The 17,145-nt window shown below is 55.5% G+C and overlaps 1 protein-coding gene across 2 annotated transcripts; it reads left to right on the forward strand.

The window, feature by feature from the left end:
• The first annotated feature begins 3 nt into the window (after positions 1–3).
• On the forward strand, positions 4–15,569 carry SART1 (spliceosome associated factor 1, recruiter of U4/U6.U5 tri-snRNP). 2 transcript variants are annotated; one of them, XM_049892536.1, is made up of 20 exons: positions 4–453; positions 2,105–2,162; positions 2,754–2,809; positions 3,259–3,385; positions 3,510–3,615; positions 3,883–3,960; positions 4,065–4,164; positions 4,249–4,391; positions 4,516–4,722; positions 5,427–5,551; positions 5,632–5,771; positions 5,852–5,985; positions 12,253–12,426; positions 12,522–12,632; positions 12,938–13,025; positions 13,602–13,692; positions 13,800–13,935; positions 14,515–14,604; positions 15,292–15,413; positions 15,496–15,569. In XM_049892536.1, exons 1-20 carry the CDS (start codon positions 141–143, stop codon positions 15,512–15,514), a joined length of 2,418 nt encoding a protein of 805 aa, XP_049748493.1. In that variant the 5' UTR covers positions 4–140; the 3' UTR covers positions 15,515–15,569. The 2 variants fall into 2 exon arrangements, with proteins under 2 accessions (XP_049748493.1, XP_049748494.1); XM_049892537.1 differs by lacking the exon at positions 4–453 and having other exon boundaries at positions 3,216–3,385.
• Positions 15,570–17,145: the final 1,576 nt, after the last annotated feature.

Genomic DNA, 17,145 nt, shown 5'->3' on the forward strand with positions numbered 1-17,145 from the left:
GGTAGCCTCCAAGGCGAACGAGGGAAACAGTCGCTCTCGGTTTCCGGCAACAGAACAGCGGCAGCCGGGCGACCCGGAAGTGTTCCCATCTTGCGTCGTCGAGACTCGGCGGTGGCCGGGCTCGGGGTGGACGTGCCACCATGGGGTCGTCAAAGAAGCACCGGGGCGAAAAGGAGGCGGCTGGGACAACAGCGGCGACCAGCACCGGGGGCGCCACGGAGCAGCCGTCTCGGCATCGGGAACACAAGAAACATAAACACCGGAGCGGTGGCGGTGGCAGCAGCGGCGGCGAACGAAGGAAGCGGAGCCGGGAACGCGGGGGCGAGCGCGGGAGCGGACGGCGCGGGGCCGAGGCTGAGGCCCGCGGGAGCGCGCATGGGCGGGAGCGCAGCCAGGCCGAGCCCTCCGAGCGGCGCGTGAAGCGGGAGAAGCGTGACGACGGATACGAGGCCGGTGAGGGGCGGGGCCTCCGGAGGGGCGGGGCCAGGGTTCTGGGGTGGGGACGGGGTCCCGGTGCGTGCAGGCCCAGCAGGCACCCTCAGACTCTCATCACTAGCGCTTGATAAAGAGCCTTCCTGCAGTTGTTAGAATTAAACACTGTTTCTCTTTATACATCTCCACGAGACACAGAGATTATCTGTTTTTTTTAGTTTCCTGGCATATCACAGACCCTTAGTGTGTTGAGTGAATGAATGAATGAAGTGGGAACAACATGTGCAGAGGCAGGAGCAAAGCTGGTATTTGGCGGATTGTGTAGCGTTTATGGTAGAGATGGGAGGCTGTAAGATAGGCACTGAGTGGTTGGAATAAGAAGTGTCCGTAGACCAAGTTAAGAAATGTGAACTCCGTCCTGAGGGCAGTTAGAAGCTACGTATATGAGATGGGGAGTGAGATGATCGGATTCACGGTTTGTAATTATCATTGTCCTGGAAGCTGGGTAGGCAGGACTCGGGGCAGTGAGATCAGGAGTGCTGTAGACACTTGGGGGCTGATGGAGGCCTGCACCCAGGCAGCAGCAGTGGTATAGAGACATGTGAACAGAATGAAGAGGTGTTTTGAAGGAGGAATCAGCAGACCTTAGCGCTAGGATGTGGGTGGTGAAGGAGTAGCGGGTGACTCCTTGGTTTTGATTTAAGCACCTCGGTGAGATGCTGCCGTTTGTTGAAATGGGACAGGTCATGGGAGAAGCAGGTTTGTGGAGGAAGATCATTAATTTTGTGTTAGAGACTGTTGAGTTTGATGTCCAGGGTCTTGCCCAGAGAGGGCAGCTTGGGAATCATTAGTGTTTAAACCAAAAAAACCCAAACCCATTGCTGTTGAGTTGATTCCGACTCATAGTGACCCTATAGGACAGAGCAGAACTGCCCCATAGGGCTTCCAAGGAATGGCTGGTGGATTCGAACTGCCAGCCTTTTGGTTAGCAAGCCTAGTTCAACCACTGTGCCACCAGGGTTTCCCATGGGTATTTAGGCGGCAGGTAAAGCCCCCTGAGAGGGAGCATGGGGTGAGAAGCCAAAATAGGAAAGAGAACCTGAGAAATGGCAATATTTTAGAAGTGGGTGAAGGACGAGGGTCCAAAAAAAGAAGGTAGAGCAGCCAAAAAGGCAAGAGGAAAACCAGAAGAGTCTTGTGTCATGGGATCTCGGAACGAGAGTGTTTTTAGAAGGGAGCAATCAACAGTGTCGCACGTGTAGCACAAGAGAACAAGCAAAACCAGAGCTGAAAAGAATGCATTGGGTTTAGCAATCAGGAGGCTGGTGACCTTGGAGAAAGCCCAGAGGGGCTGGGATCCAGGGCCCAGGTGGAGAGGGGAATCTTTGGGGTAAAAGGGGAGAAGGCAGGTTGGTGGGGTGGGGATACAGGGAGATGAGCACGTGGTAGCAGCTGGTTGGGGAGCTCCATCTGATGGTGTCTAGCTTCTCTGTGGTATCTGAGGTTTGCTGTTCGTGAGGCTGGGGTGAAGGCCCAGGTCTTTGCTGTTTCCTGGGGTCTCTGCAGGGCCAGGTTCTGGTGAGGGACCCTCTTCTCTGCCCTCAGTTGGAGCCAGGGTGCTGGCTTCCTGGCCCTTTGCTCAGCTCCTGAGCCATGCTTCTTGTTTTTCCAGCTGCCAGCTCTAAAACCAGCTCAGGAGATGCCTCGTCACTCAGCATCGAGGAGACCAAGTAAGTCTAGGAATTTCTGCTTTTTCCTTCTGAGACAAGTGGCTTCTAGGTCAGCCACTTAGGGGGGCTTTCCTGTATTGAAGTGTTTTGATGAAAGCTGGACTGGCCAGATGAATCATCTTGGCAAACCATTTGGTGACAGAAGAGAAAACTGAAACCCAAGAGGAAGGGTGGCATTCCATGGGTTGGGGCAGGCCAGGCCCAGTGGCCATGCTCCCTGCTCTTGAGGCCAGCGCCTTTTCCAGTGCCCAGGCTGCCTGAGGCAGATCCTGTGTTTGGGAGACAGAGAAAAAACCAAACGGTTGCCATCGAGTCAGTTTTAACTCATAGAGTAAAACTGCTCTATATGGTTGCCAAGGTTGTAATCTTTATGGAACCAGACTGCCACATTTTTCTTCTGCAGAGCGGCTGGTGGGTTCGAGCTGCTGACGTTTTGGTTAGCAGCCAGGCACTTAACCACCGTACCACCAGGGCTCCTTCGGGAGCCTTAGGACCACTCATTCCCATTCCGTTTCCATCTTCTGTCTGTCCAGAAATGCATCTGATGCGCCATTTCCTGGCAGTCCCTAACACTGTGTTTCTTGTTCTCAGTAAACTCCGGGCAAAGTTGGGGCTGAAGCCCTTAGAAGTCAATGCGGTCAAGAAGGGTGAGTGTGGGGCTGAGGATGGGGCGGGGGAGGCTATGTGAAGGGGTCTTCGAAGAGAGGAGGATTAAAGCTTAGACTCTTCGCTGTTTGGCGGGCATGTGGTGTGCATGTGCAGGGGGGCCCCACTGGTCATTATGAACCATGGGTCACTGCATCATCACTCTGTGGTGAAGTGGTGTGACGTGGGCTGTGAGACGCACAGTTGGCACAGACTGCTCAGGGCCAAGCAGATGTGTGTTTGTTTAAAGCCTCTTTTGAGGAGATTTGGAAGGTGTGGAGGATCCCACCATGCTGTGGGAATGACATGGCAGTAGGGAGGAGAAGGATTCTTCCCGCCCTCCTGGCCCCTTCTGGCCCCCTGAGCTGGAAGGGGGCAAGGTGAGCGGTTCCTTCCTCTCCCCACCAGACCTGGGGGCAGACATGGCCTCACGTCTGGGCCCCCCTTCCAGAGGCGGGCACCAAGGAGGAGCCCCTGGCAGCTGATGTCATCAACCCCATGATCTTGCGACAGCGAGAGGAGCTGCGGGAGAAGTTGGCAGCTGCCAAGGAAAAGCGCCTGCTGAACCAGAAGCTGGGGTGAGGGGGCCCCTCCAGGGCGGTGATGGAGGGCCTGGGGAGGCAGCCAAGGAGAGCTGAAGCTGTGAAGCGGGGCCGGGGGACAGGAGCTGGGGTCCTCAGGGCCCCTGTTTTCCCTTTTCAGGAAGATCAAGACCCTGGGGGAGGACGATCCCTGGCTGGACGACACTGCGGCCTGGATTGAGAGGAGCCGGCAGCTTCAGAAGGAGAAGGACTTGGCAGAGAAGAGGGTGAGGCTCCTGGGGAGCTCCAGGTGGTGGCCAAGTGCCTGTGGAGCCTGGCTGGGTGGTGGGGCAGGAGGCTGACCCTTGGCGGCGGGGCGGGAGGCTGACCCTTGGTGGCGGGGTGGGAGGCTGACCCTTGGTGAAGTTGGCCTCAGCGTTAGGGGGTCTGTGTGTTCCTCTGGATTCCCTCGCCCATGAGGCCGCACTTCTCATGCTCTCCTTTTGACAGAATCTGGTTGTGTACCTGGTAAGTCACACCCCTCTGTTCCACAGGCCAAGCTGCTGGAGGAGATGGACCAGGAGTTTGGTGTCAGCACTCTGGTAGAGGAGGAGTTCGGGCAGAGGCGGCAGGTGAGGCTGTAGCACAGCAGGGGCCCTGCCGTCCTGGTGCTGGGATCCCAGGTCTGGGTCGGCCAGGGCTCCTGACTCAGCTGGCCCTTCCTCCACCCATCTAGGACCTGTACAGTGCCCGGGACCTGCAGGGCCTCACCGTGGAGCACGCCATTGACTCCTTCCGTGAGGGGGAGACTGTGATCCTCACCCTCAAGGACAAAGGTGAGTCGAGCGGGGTGCTCTGGTTGGGGGCACAGGTATGGCTGGGTCGAGGGCAAGTGTGAGTGGCCTCTGCCCTGCCCGCAGGCGTGCTGCAGGAGGAGGAGGACGTGCTGGTGAACGTGAACATGGTGGACAAGGAGCGGGCCGAGAAGAACGTGGAGTTGCGGAAGAAGAAGCCTGACTACCTGCCCTACGTGGAGGACGAGAGTGTGGAGGACTTGGCACAGGCACGGCCAGGAAGCGTGGGCACCAGGGCAGAGCGTGTCAGGGTGTAGGGGGTGAGGAGCAGATAGTGGCTCAGCGGCTCTCAGCAGCCAGGCTGGGTCCCAACCCAAACTGCTTGCTTTACAGCAAAAACCCCGGTCTATCCTATCCAAGTACGATGAGGAGCTTGAGGGAGAGCGGCCGCAGTCCTTCCGCCTGGACCAGGGCGGCGCAGCCGACGGCACCCGGGAACGAGAGCTAGAAGAGATCCGGGCCCGGCTGCGGCTGCAGGCTCAGTCCCTGAGCACGGCAGGGCCTCGGCTTGCCTCCGAGTACCTCACACCCGAGGAGATGGTGAGCCTGGGGCTCCCACTGTGCTGAGGAGTAGGCAGGGATGCCTCCCCCACCCCTCAGGGGTCACGTCCAGCCAGGATGCGCTAAGGAGGGCGGCTGAGTATGGGAACAGTGCCTGGCACCCGTGAATGAGCAGTAAATGGCAGCTCTGGGGAGGTGGTGGGCATGGAGCAGGAACTGCTGAGCCAGTGGGCCTCCATTTGTGTTTGGGCTCTGCCACGTAGGTAGCTTGGTGCCTTGGGTGAGGCATTTAACTGTGAGCCTCACTTGCTATCTGAAATGGGAATGACAGGAGCCATGTCTCCAGAGTTGTCGTGAGGATCAGGTTAAAGTGATCATTTTACACCCTTACGTAGAGTTTGTATCTGGAGTGACTGTGAAGTTACAAGTAGATGGCTCTGTAGTTTATAGCAGACAGCTTGGCGAAGTGGCTAAGAGTAGGCACTCTGGGACCAAGGTTCATTATATTTATCTCTCTTGCTTAGGAGCTGGGTGACCTTGAGCAAGGCACTAACCTCCCTGTGCCTCAGTTTCTGCATCTCACAACTGGGGATAATAGTACCCACCTCACATGTCCTTCGTGTACACAAAGCCCTTCAGATGATGGCCCGCATAGAGCAGTGCTGAGCAAGTGTTCACTCTCGGGAGCTTGCGACTGGCCTGCCATTCCTTTTCACCCTCCTCATGTTCCGCTTTTCCACCAGGTGACCTTTAAAAAAACCAAGCGGAGGGTGAAGAAAATCCGCAAGAAGGAGAAGGAGGTGGTGATGCGGGCTGACGACTTGCTGCCTCTTGGGGACCAGACTCAAGATGGGGACTTTGGTTCCAGGTAGGCTTGGTCACAGATGGGCTGTGAGGGCCGGGCCAGCCCAGGGGCCCATGCTCACTGGGGAGGCCTCTTCCCCCCAGACTGCGGGGCCGGGGTCGGCGCCGGGTGCCCGAGGCTGACGAGGAGGCCCTGGAGGAGGAGGAGAAGGAGAAGGAGGCTGTGCCGCAGCCCCTGCAGTCAGATGACACCCGTGTGGAGAACATGGACATCAGTGACGAAGGTGAGGGGGGCACAGAGGGCAGGCACGAGAGCCAGGGCTCCCAGGAGGTGGCCTGAGTGGCATTGCCTGTGTTTCTGCAGAGGAGGGCGGAGCCCCTCGAGCTGGCTCCCCAGAGGTGCTGGAGGAGGACGAGGCGGAGCTGGAGCTGCAGAAGCAGCTGGAGAAGGGGCGCAGGCTGCGGCAGCTCCAGCAGTTGCGCGATAGTGGCGAGAAGGTGAGTGAGAGCATGAGCTGGGCACAGGCTCTGGTCTGGGCGGGGTGGGGCCTGTGGTCAGAGTTGTCTGTGGTGGCCTGTCCTCATGAGTGTGTCTCCATGTGTCATTGTAGGTGGTTCTCACGTTCCGTCGGAGTTCTGTTCTTGTTTAATACTGCATTATCGGCAGATTTCTGCACTCCTACAGTGTTTGCATTGTTGGGTGTTTTTGTGGTTGGATCCTTCCCTTTCTCTTCTTTCTCCAAGTGCACCGTTCGCGCGGCATTCCAGGGCTGGGAGTCACTGGCACGTGGGACAGAGAAGAGCCCTGCCCTGTGCTCAGGGAGCTGACTTTCTCGGTCAGGGGAGGGAAGAGTTGAGTGAACTCGTGAGCGAGTGAGCAGAGTGATCTCTGATGAGAGCTGGGCAGGTGGTACAAGATAAGAGAGTAATATGGGGGCTGGTACCCCAGATTGGGTATTTAGGGAAAACATTTCAAGGGTGGCTCTGAGCTGAGACTTGAGTAACACAAAGGAGCCAGCCTTGCAGAGATTTGAGGGTGGAGGTAGGGTGGGGTGGGGAGTGGAGAGGAGAGTGGGCGTTCAGTCAGGGAGACCGCAGATGTTCTCAGGGGAATGACCCTAGAAGTGCTTCTGAGGCCCAGGAAGGCTGGAGCAGTGAGTGGGAGGATGGGGCTGTGAGCTGAGGTGGAGCCATTAGCAGGACCATCACAGGGCACTTATGTGTGCCAGGCACGCCGAGACACTTAGTGTGCATCGATTCATTTAGTCTTCACGGCCAACACCCTACGAGGAAGATCCCGTTATCTCCATTTTACAGATAAGGAAACTGAGGCACAGAGGCATTAGGCAAGCTGTCCATGGTTACATGGCTAGTAAGTGGCAGAGCTGGGATGGAACAGCTTGACTGAGTCCACGCTGTATGCGCCCCAGGTGCACTCCCACCTGGGGGGAGCAGGGCTGGAGAAGAGATGAGGCTGAGCAGTGAGCCCTGGGGTACCACCCACAGAGGGTAGGGTGGGGAGGCATTAGAGTCAGGGCTTCTGCGAAGGAGACAAGCAGCAGGCCTGGGGGAGGAGGAAACACAGGAGCTGGGCCCCATAGCCGCCAGGAAAGGGTTTCTAGGAGAGAGTCTCTCAAGTCCTTTGTTCATTTTTAAGCTGGGTTTTATGTTTATGCTTTTGTGGTAAAAAAAGATTAAGGCATAGAAAGCATAAACCGCGAAGGAAATAACAAAGTTGACTACCTAGAGATTAAGAACTTAAGTTAAAAAAAAAAAAAGATAATCACAAAGAATACGAAAAGACAAACCAAAGGGAGATTTTAAAAAACCAAACCTGTTGCCCTTGAATCAATTCCGACTGATAGCGACCCTATAGGACAGAAGAGAACTGCCCCATAGGGTTTCCGAGGAGCACCTGGTGGATTTGAACTGCTGACCTTTTGGTGAGCAGCCGTAGCTCTTAACCACTACATCGCCAGGCTTTCAGAGAGAGGATACTTACCCACCTGTATAGCCAACAGCGGGTTGGTATTAAGAACACGGAAAGAACCTGTCCAAACCAATGAGAATAAACAGTCTAACGGAAGGGTAAGCCGAAGACCCGAGTAGGCAGCTCCCAGAAGATGAACGGCCAGTAAAATGTGTGCTGCTGTTCAGCCTCACTGGGATCGAGGCAAGGGGAGTTCAAACCACAGCGAGGGGTTGTGCCACACCCGCACCGTGGCAAGACGTGAAAGTCTGGCAGTGTCAAGTTGTGAGTGAGGTTGTAGACCAACTGGAATTCTTATGCACACTCTTCGGAGGAGTACCCGGAAGTCTGAACCAGTAGTGAGGACACTGGCTTACCTAGTAAAGTTGAAGGGTAGTGGGTCCTTTAACTCGGTAGTGCCCACTGTGAGCGCGTACCCCGGGGAAACATCTGCATACGTGCACTGAGAAACAAGCATCAGACTGTTTGTTATTGTTGTTAGCTGCCGTCAAGTCAGCTCCTGACTCATGGTGACCCTGTGCACAACAGGATCAGACTGCTGTGATTGTAAGGTTTCCACTGGCTGATTTTCAGAAGTAGATCACCAGGCCTTTCTTCCTAGTCTGTCTTAGTCTGGAAGCTCTGCTGGAATCTGTTCATCATCATAGCAACACGTAGGCTTCCACTGACAGACAGGTGGGGACTGCACGTGAGGTGCATTGGCTGGGATCAAACCTGGGTCTCCTGCGTGGAAGGCAAGAACTCTACCACCGAGCCGCACTGCCTTTAGATTGCTTACAGCAGCGTTCTTTGTGATGACAGAGTGAGGCCATTCTTAGTAAAGAAAGCAGCTAAATGGAGGTACAGTCGTGTCATGAAACATGACTCAGCAGTGAAAACAAATGAACTGCAGCCACTGACATCAAGAGTAATCTCAAAAATATGTTTTCTTTAAAAAACAAATCAGGGCAGAGTCATACAATATGATTCAGATGGTATAATGTTTAAAAAATGCACAGCACGACCGTCCATTGTCCACGGTTAGGTCTTTATGTGGTGAAATGATGAAGAGGCCAGGGAGTCGTGACCACAGATACGGGGGACACAGCACGTGGGCCTGAGCACGTATTTGTGGTGCCATTGCTCAGCGGGATGATGGGTGCATGGATGTGTCTTGGTTATTTTTTCAAACAATGCACGTGTTAGAACCGTTTTGTGTTTGTGATGCAGTTCATTAAAAACCAAGTGTCAGTAATATGACTAAATGGAAGGCGAGGCAGTGGAAAGTGGACATGGCCTCCAGGCTTGCTGGAAAGGGGGCGGCGGGGGCGGGGGGGGATGCAGGTTAAGGGAGATTTTTTTTTTTTTTTTTTTTTAATGCACTTTATTTTTTAGAGTAGTTTTGGGTTTACAGAAAAATTGCCCAGGCATGCAGAGAATTCCCATAAGCTTCCTCTCCCTCTTGCATATAGTTTCTCCTCTTATCCACATCTTGCGTTAGTGTGGTATGTTTGTTACAACCGCTAAACCAATATCAATGTGTTGTTATTAGCTAAAGTCTATCGGTTACGTGAGGGTTCACTCTGCATGTTGTACAGTTCTGTGGGTTTCAACAAATGCGTAACATCACGTACCCACCCTGATGGTGTCACGCAGAGTAGTTTCATTGCACTTAAAACGCCCTGTGCTTCACCTGGTCATCCGTGTCTTTAGTTGTCTGTCTCCCCAGTTAGAGGCTCTGGAGGGTGGAACTGATTGTGAGACCACCACGTTCCCAGTTGCAAGCACTGTACCTGGCACGAATAGGTGCTCGGTAAATACCAGTGGAATGCGTGGATAGAGACTGTCTTCAGTGTGTTTTGAATAGAGGATGACGAGTGGAGGGGCATTGCTGATGGTACTACAGAGAGTAAAGCTGGATAGTGGCAGCTAACAGCTATTGAGTGCTTGCTATGTGTCAGGCACTGTGCTAAGGTCTTGAAATAGGTCACCAGGGAGGGTTTTTTCTTTTTTCAATTGTTGAGAATACACAGCAAAACATACACCAATTCAGTCGTTTCTAGTGTGCAGTTCAGCGACACTGATTATATTCTTCGAGTTGTACAATCATTCTCGCTTTCCTTCTGAGTTGTTCCTCCCTCATTAACATAAACTCACTGCCACCAGTGTTCCTATCTAATCTTTCAAATTACTGTTGTCACTTTGATCCTATATAGATAGTTCTTGAAAGAGCATAATGCTCAAGGCAGGTATATTTTACTAGTTAAGCTAAATATTGTTTTTTTGTTTGTTTTTGAGGAGATTTTTTTCCTAAAATTTATTTAGTTTTTTGTTGTTGAGATAATACATAGCAAAACGTGCACCAGTTCAACAGTTTCTACCTGTACAATTCAGTCACGTTGATTACATTCTGCAAGTTGTGCAGCCATTCTCATCCTCCTTCCTGAGTTCTTCCTTCGCCATTAACATCAACTCACCGTCCGTAAGGTTCTTATCTAAGCTTTCAAGTTGCTGTTGTCAGTTTGATCCCGTGTAGATAGTCCTTAAAAGAGCATAATGGCCTTTTACTAGTGTGATGATTTAGCTCTTACTAGTTAAGCTAAACCACTGTTCGGTTTTAAGATGACTTTAGGGGATATTTTTGGTTTAAGGTTTAAAAATGATCTCAGGGCAATAGTTTCAGGGGTTCATCCACCCTTCAGGGATCCAGAAAGTGTAGAGTCCAAAAGAACTTGAAATTTTGTTCTGCATTTTCCCCTCTTTGGTCAGGATTCTTCTATAAATCCTTGATGAAAATGTTCAGCAATGATAGCTGGGTACCAACCAGTTCTGGTCTCCTGGCAAAGGAGGCAGCTGACCAGGGAGGGTTTTTAAACAGGGGGGATACTGGGTCATACTTGCACGCTGACAGGAACCATGCAGCAGGGAGCAGAGTAGTGGGGCAGTTGAGAGAAGGACATGTCAGGAGCAGAATTCTCAAGTTTTGTAGGGGGCTGAGGAGCTCTGCCAGATGGAGCATGGCCTTAGGTGGGAGCAGGGCCAGCATCTGCTGCTACAGGAAGGAGTTAGAGGGTGTGGTATGAGTGAGTCTGTGTGTGGGGGTGGGTTTAGAAGCTCACAGTGTGGTCAAGTTTTTGGGGGATTATTAATGCAGGAAGCTTATGGTGTGGGCACATCTGTGGGGGAGTTAGTGCTGGAAGCTCGTGGTGTGGGCACATCTGTGGGGGAGTTAGTGCAGGAAGCTCGTGGTGTGGGCATGTCTGTGGGGGGAGTTAGTGCTGGAAGCTCATAGTGTGGGCATGTCTGTGGGGGGTGTTAGTGCAGGAAGCTCATGGTGTGGGCACGTCAGTGGGGGGAGTTAGTGCAGGAAGCTCGTGGTGTGGGCACGTCTGTGGGGGGAGTTAGTGCTGGAAGCTCATAGTGTGGGCATGTCTGTGGGGGGTGTTAGTGCAGGAAGCTCATGGTGTGGGCACGTCAGTGGGGGGAGTTAGTGCAGGAAGCTCGTGGTGTGGGCACGTCTGTGGGGGGAGTTAGTGCTGGAAGCTCGTGGTGTGGGCACATCTGTGGGGGGAGTTAGTGCAGGAAGGTCGTGGTGTGGGCATGTCTGTGGGGGGAGTTAGTGCTGGAAGCTCATAGTGTAGGCAGGTCCGTGGGGAGAGTTAGTGCAGGAAGCTCATGGTGTGGGCATGTCTGTGGGAGGAGTTAGTGCTGGAAGCTCATAGTGTGGGCACGTCTGTGGGGGGAGTTAGTGCAGGAAGCTCGTGGTGTGGGAACGTCAGTGGGGGGAGTTAGTGCTGGAAGCTCATAGTGTGGGAATGTCTGTAGGGGGAGTTAGTGCAGGACGCTCATAGTGTGGGCACGTCTGTGGGGGGAGTTAGTGCAGGAAGCTCGTGGTGTGGGCATGTCTGTGGGGGGAGTTAGTGCTGGAAGCTCATAGTGTAGGCAGGTCCGTGGGGAGAGTTAGTGCAGGAAGCTCATGGTGTGGGCATGTCTGTGGGGGGAGTTAGTGCTGGAAGCTCATAGTGTGGGCATGTCTGTGGGGGGAGTTAGTGCAGGAAGCTCGTGGTGTGGGAACGTCAGTGGGGGGAGTTAGTGCTGGAAGCTCATAGTGTGGGAATGTCCGTGGGGGGAGTTAGTGCAGGAAGCTCATAGTGTGGGAATGTCTGTGGGGGGAGTTAGTGCTGGAAGCTCATAGTGTGGGCACGTCTGTGGGGGGAGTGTGGGGGGAGTTAGTGCTGGAAGCTCATAGTGTGGGCACGTCTGTGGGGGGAGTTAGTGCTGGAAGCTCAATAGTGTGGGCCTGTCTGTACGTAGGAAGCTCCTTTCTCAAGGCTTCAGCTTTTCTCAGTGAAATAAAAGTTTCGGGGAGATGGGCTGTGGAGGGTCAGAGGTGACTGCCCTGTGGCCTCAGGAATGGGGTTCTGGAAGAAGTGATGTTTAAATGAGTCCTGACACTGGGGTTTGTCGGGTGATGGAGGAGCCACAAGAGCGGCCTGGTGCATCGAGGTCCTGCAGGAAGGCGTGGGGCTGAGGGCAGCGGGTAGTGAGGGGGTCGGCAGGGCCTGGTCACAGACGGCCATGTAGGATTTTGGATACTTAGGCAGTGGGGAGCCACTGACAGATTTGGAGCAGAGGAGTGTCTTGGTGAGAACAGACTGGAGCGGTAGAGAGGAGACTGCTGTAGACAGTGCGTCTGGCTTGTCTAACTGCCACCAGGAAGGACCCATGGGTTCCTGAGCCTCAGTGGCATCACTCCAGAGACTTCTGGGCTTGCCCACAGCTGCTCCTTCCCCCAGGTGGTGGAGATCGTGAAGAAGCTGGAGTCTCGACAGCGGGGCTGGGAGGAGGATGAGGATCCCGAGCGGAAGGGGGCCATCGTGTTCAATGCCACGTCAGAGTTCTGCCGAACGCTGGGGGAGATCCCCACCTATGGGCTGGCTGGCAACCGAGAGGAGCAGGAGGAGCTCATGGTGAGTCCTCGGCAGCGAGCCTCAGCTACCCTGCCCTCCTCACCTCTCAGGTGGGGTCGCGCTGTGGGCCGGACTGACCCATCTTCTGTCCCCAGGACTTTGAGCAGGACGAGGAGCGCTCAGCCAACGGTGGCTCCGAGTCCGATGGCGAGGAGAACCTCGGCTGGAGCACCGTCAACCTGGATGAGGAGAAGCAGCAGCAGGATGTGAGGAGGAGGAGCAGGGCAGGGGTGGTAGAGAAGCAGAGGCTTCCAGCCACATGGGGTTCCAGCCCCAGCTTGCCCCTTCCTAGCTCTGGGGCCTTGGGCAAGTTACTAAGTGTCTCAGAGCCTCAGTTTCCTCACCTGTAAAATGGGTCTGTATACCTCAGAGGGTCATTGTGAGGATTAAATGAGGCCTGTAGCCCAGGGTGGCTGTGTGAACAGGGCCTGTCCTTCGTAGTGGGGTGAGGGGGTGACTGAGAAGAGCCGTGTGGGCCACTCACCACCTCCCTCCCCTCTGCATCCCCCAGTTTTCCACCTCCTCCACCACCATCCTGGATGAGGAGCCCATCGTGAACAGAGGGCTGGCGGCCGCCCTGCTCTTGTGTCAGAACAAAGGTGAGGGCTTGAGGCAGCTGTGCTTCCTGCCCTGGTGGGGTCTGGGGTGCCATGTGAGGAAAGGCTGGGTGAGCGCTGACAGACATGGGTACGGCCGTCTGCTCCCTGTGTCGCTTCCTTCTCTCCATCCTGATGCCACGAGCCCACTCCCTGAGACCCCACAGGCCACTCCTCCCCGTGCACCCTGGCATGCGGTAGCTGTGTTTCCTGCTCAGCCTCACCCAGGTTTGAAGGCTTTGCTTACACATCACCCCTGCAAAGTACCTTCATCCTTCGGGGCACAGGAGCCAGGTACAGTTGAAAGAGTCCAGGCTTTGGCACAGAGAGACCCTAGTCCTAGCCTCCCAGCTCTGCTGTTTAGCCATGGCCTAAGTGGACAGAGCTCTCTGAGTCTGAGTTTCTTTGTAAAGTGGGCCTGATGCACAGTATGGTAGGCGGGGTCCCCAGCACCCACTGTGTGGCTGGTCCTGGGGAGGTCAGGGGTGCCAGGCCTGCTCTGTCTCCTCCAGCCTGCCCTGGAGCTGTGCCTGTCTAGGGGGGTGGGCATCCTGGACTCTGACAACCTCCTGTCCCCAGGGCTGCTGGAGACCACGGTGCAGAAGGTGGCCCGGGTGAAGGCGCCCAACAAGTCTCTGCCCTCAGCGGTGTACTGCATTGAGGACAAGATGTAAGTGTCCTGGGGCTTGCCTGGGTCCATGGCACTGCTGCCAGTGAGGGCTGCTGGCACTCATGCGGACTGGGCGGTGGCTGGCACTGAGCGCATGTCTTGGGCAGGGCCATTGATGACAAGTATAGCCGGAGAGAGGAGTACCGCGGCTTCACCCAGGACTTCAAGGAGAAGGACGGATATAAGCCCGATGTCAAGATTGAGTACGTGGACGAGACGGGCCGGAAGCTCACACCCAAGGAGGTGAGCAGGGCCCGTTCCAGACAGGGCCTGGCCAAGGGCCCCCACACAGTCTACCCCCTCAGTCCCTCTGGACACATCAAGCCCCTTAAGGGCTTTCCCCACTGAAGGCCACCATTCTAGCAGGTAGGGTCCAGGCTCTTCTCTGGACTTCTGTGCCCCATGGACCCCAGCTCTAGGCTACAGCCCTTCCAGGCTGGGCCTGACCTTCTATACTGCCGCCTCCCTGTCCCTGCCCCCCCGCACCCTGTGCTCTCCCCAAACACTGCCAGCCCTTCACACCCCCGGCCGGTTTGCCTCCCTGCAGCCCTAGCACAGTGTCATGGCCATGCTCCAGAGCTGAGTGCCCCCACCGCAGCACACCCATCTCCTGATGAGTCTCCCCGACTCTGCTTGGGACCCCCAGAGGGTGCTAGGCTCAGCATCCTTTCCCACCCCCTTCCAGCACAGGGTTGGGTAAATACACAACTTCCCTCCCTGTTCTTAAGCTCCTCTTGGGTGCCAGTGGCCCTGGGCTCACCTGGGGTTCTTGCAGTACCTGGCTCAGTGTGTCTCTGAGGCGCTCGTGCCCTGTGTCCCCAGGCATTCCGGCAGTTGTCCCACCGCTTCCATGGAAAGGGCTCCGGCAAGATGAAGACGGAGCGGCGCATGAAGAAGCTGGATGAGGAGGCGGTGGGTGGCCTGATGGGGAGTGGGGGGTGGCATGCTGGGCTGTTGCTGCCCACGCGGACTGTCCATACTGACTGCCCACACTGACTGCCTGTGGTGACTGCACTCACTCACTGCCCTCAGTGACTGCCCTCCCTGACTGCCCACGCTGACTGTCCATGCTGACTGCCCCCCTCCCTGACTGTCCACGCTGACTGCCCTCCCCGACTGCCCGTGCTGACTGCCCTCGCTGACTGCACTCACTGCCCTCCCTGACTGCCCGTGCTGACTGCCCACGCTGACTGTCCACGCTGACTGCCCCCCTCCCTGACTGCCCCCCTCCCTGACTGCCCTCCCCGACTGCCCTCCCTGACTGCCCACGCTGACTGCACTCACTGCCCTCCCTGACTGCCCATGCTGACTGCCCTCCCTGGCTGCCCACGCTGACTGCCCTCCCCGACTGCCCGTGCTGACTGCCCTCGCTGACTGTCCACGCTGACTGCCCTCACTGACTGCCCATGCTGACCGCCCGTGCTGACTGCATTCACTCACTGCCCTTGCTGACTGCCCTCCCTGGCTGCCCACGCTGACTGCCCTCCCCGACTGCCCGTGCTGACTGCCCTCGCTGAGTCCCCACGCTGACTGCCCTCCCTGACTGCCCGTGCTGACTGCACTCACTCACTGCCCTCGCTGACTGCCCTGCCCCCACAGCTCCTGAAGAAGATGAGTTCCAGCGACACGCCCCTGGGCACCGTGGCTCTGCTCCAGGAGAAGCAGAAGGCCCAGAAAACGCCATACATCGTGCTCAGCGGCAGCGGCAAGAGCATGAATGCGTGAGTAGGGGGAGACCTGGTGGACTGGGTGGCCGCACTCGGGGTGCCCACTCACAGTCTTACCCCTCTTTTCTCTCTGCAGGAACACCATCACCAAGTGAAGCTGGCTTCCCTCCCCTCCCCAACTTTAATATTAAATAAAGTACCTGCCTTATTTTCCCCCCCGGTCATGGTGCAGATCCCAGGGGTGGGCTGAGAGGAGGGGCAGCCAGTGTAACTCGGTGCCCCCTGGCCGCTGGGTCAGGCCACTCTGCGCCATCAGCTGTGTGATTTCAGGCAGTCATCAGCCCGCTCTGAGCCACAGTTTCACCTTTGTGAAATCTCTGCAGTCTCTTCCTGTAGAATGTTTTGTGAAGAGTAAATGGGCTCATTCATTTATTCACTCACTCACCTGGAATTCAGAGCTGAGTGAGACTAGGTAGAGCCCTGGACACATAAGGCTGCTAGGTGGGACGTGGCCATCAGGTGACCTGAATAACTGTCAGCGGATGAAGGGACAGACTTCACCCTGATCCTCTGAGTCGTTCCTCTGCCCCAGCCCCAGGCCTCAGCCAGCCAAAAAGATGGCAGTTGGGTTATTTTCTCAGTACCCCCCCAACCCTCACCCCCCCCCCCCCAACATTCTCACTTCCCACCCAGTGCAAGCTATCTGGTAAGAAATAGAAGGTGTTTTTAGAGGCTTAGTCATTCTGGGGTGACCCAGGGCTCCTGGCCTCCAACCCTGTTCCCCTCCAGGGCCCTCTGGAGCAGAATCCTCCCATGGGCCACAGTCACAGGGCAGCCCTGGGCGGCCCAGCCTGGCAGACAGGGGCTGGGCTCTGTGCAGGGCAGAGGCACAGAGCCCCCAGGTGCCCCTCACGCTCCTACACCACCTTGGTCTGTGTCGGGAAGAGGCAGAGCCATCCTCGGCTGCAGTGTTTCGCCCAGGGCTGGGCTGGGAGTTGGTTACGGGAGATGCTTAGCCCGGCGCCTTCTGGGAGATTTGTCCCATGTGCAGTTAAAACAGAAGAGATATGATTCTTCAGAGTGAACTCTGAAGAAAGCCTTAAAGTGCTGCTGAGGGACGGGAAAGAGCCTGGAGTGGATGGAAAGACAGTGACCAGCTAGCCATGTGCTCACGTCCTCCCCAACGCATGTCAAGATAAATGCCAGATGGCGTGGAAATTTTAAGATAAAAAAAAAGGACACCAAAAAATAAGTAAAAGAAAGGGTGACATTTTAAAAATAATCTGAGGTGGGAAAAATCCACGTAAACAACAAAAGCCACTTGCCTTAAAAGGTTTGTATTGGACAGCATAGTTTCTGCAGGGCAGGCAGTACCACGTGGAGTCCACTTGCTGTTCTTTGAGCTTGTCTCCTGGTGTGAAGTCTGATTTGATTTTCCTTTTGGCTACTTTCTCAGTCTTGTCAGAAAGGGTGTCTTTGGAGGTATACTTGGCGTATCTAGGCTGGGTCCAGGACTTGGGGAATCATGGTCCATTTCTTCTGAAAGCTCAGAGGAACTTCCAGTGTCCCTGGTGAGGCTCACACCTTACCATCTGCCAGAAACAGGGCCCATTGGGAGGCTGTAGAGGAGCCCCAGTGGTGCAGTGGTTAAAGCGCTTTTCTGCCCACCAGGAGGTTGGTGATTCAAACCCACCAGCCGCTCCGGGGAAGAAAGATGTGGCAGTCTGCTTCCATAAAGATTTCAGCCTTGGAAGCCTTGTGGGGCAGTTCTACGGCAGCGGTTTGG

The sequence above is a fragment of the Elephas maximus genome, chromosome 7, assembly GCF_024166365.1.
Source record: "Elephas maximus indicus isolate mEleMax1 chromosome 7, mEleMax1 primary haplotype, whole genome shotgun sequence".
NCBI classification, from domain to species: domain Eukaryota; kingdom Metazoa; phylum Chordata; class Mammalia; order Proboscidea; family Elephantidae; genus Elephas; species Elephas maximus.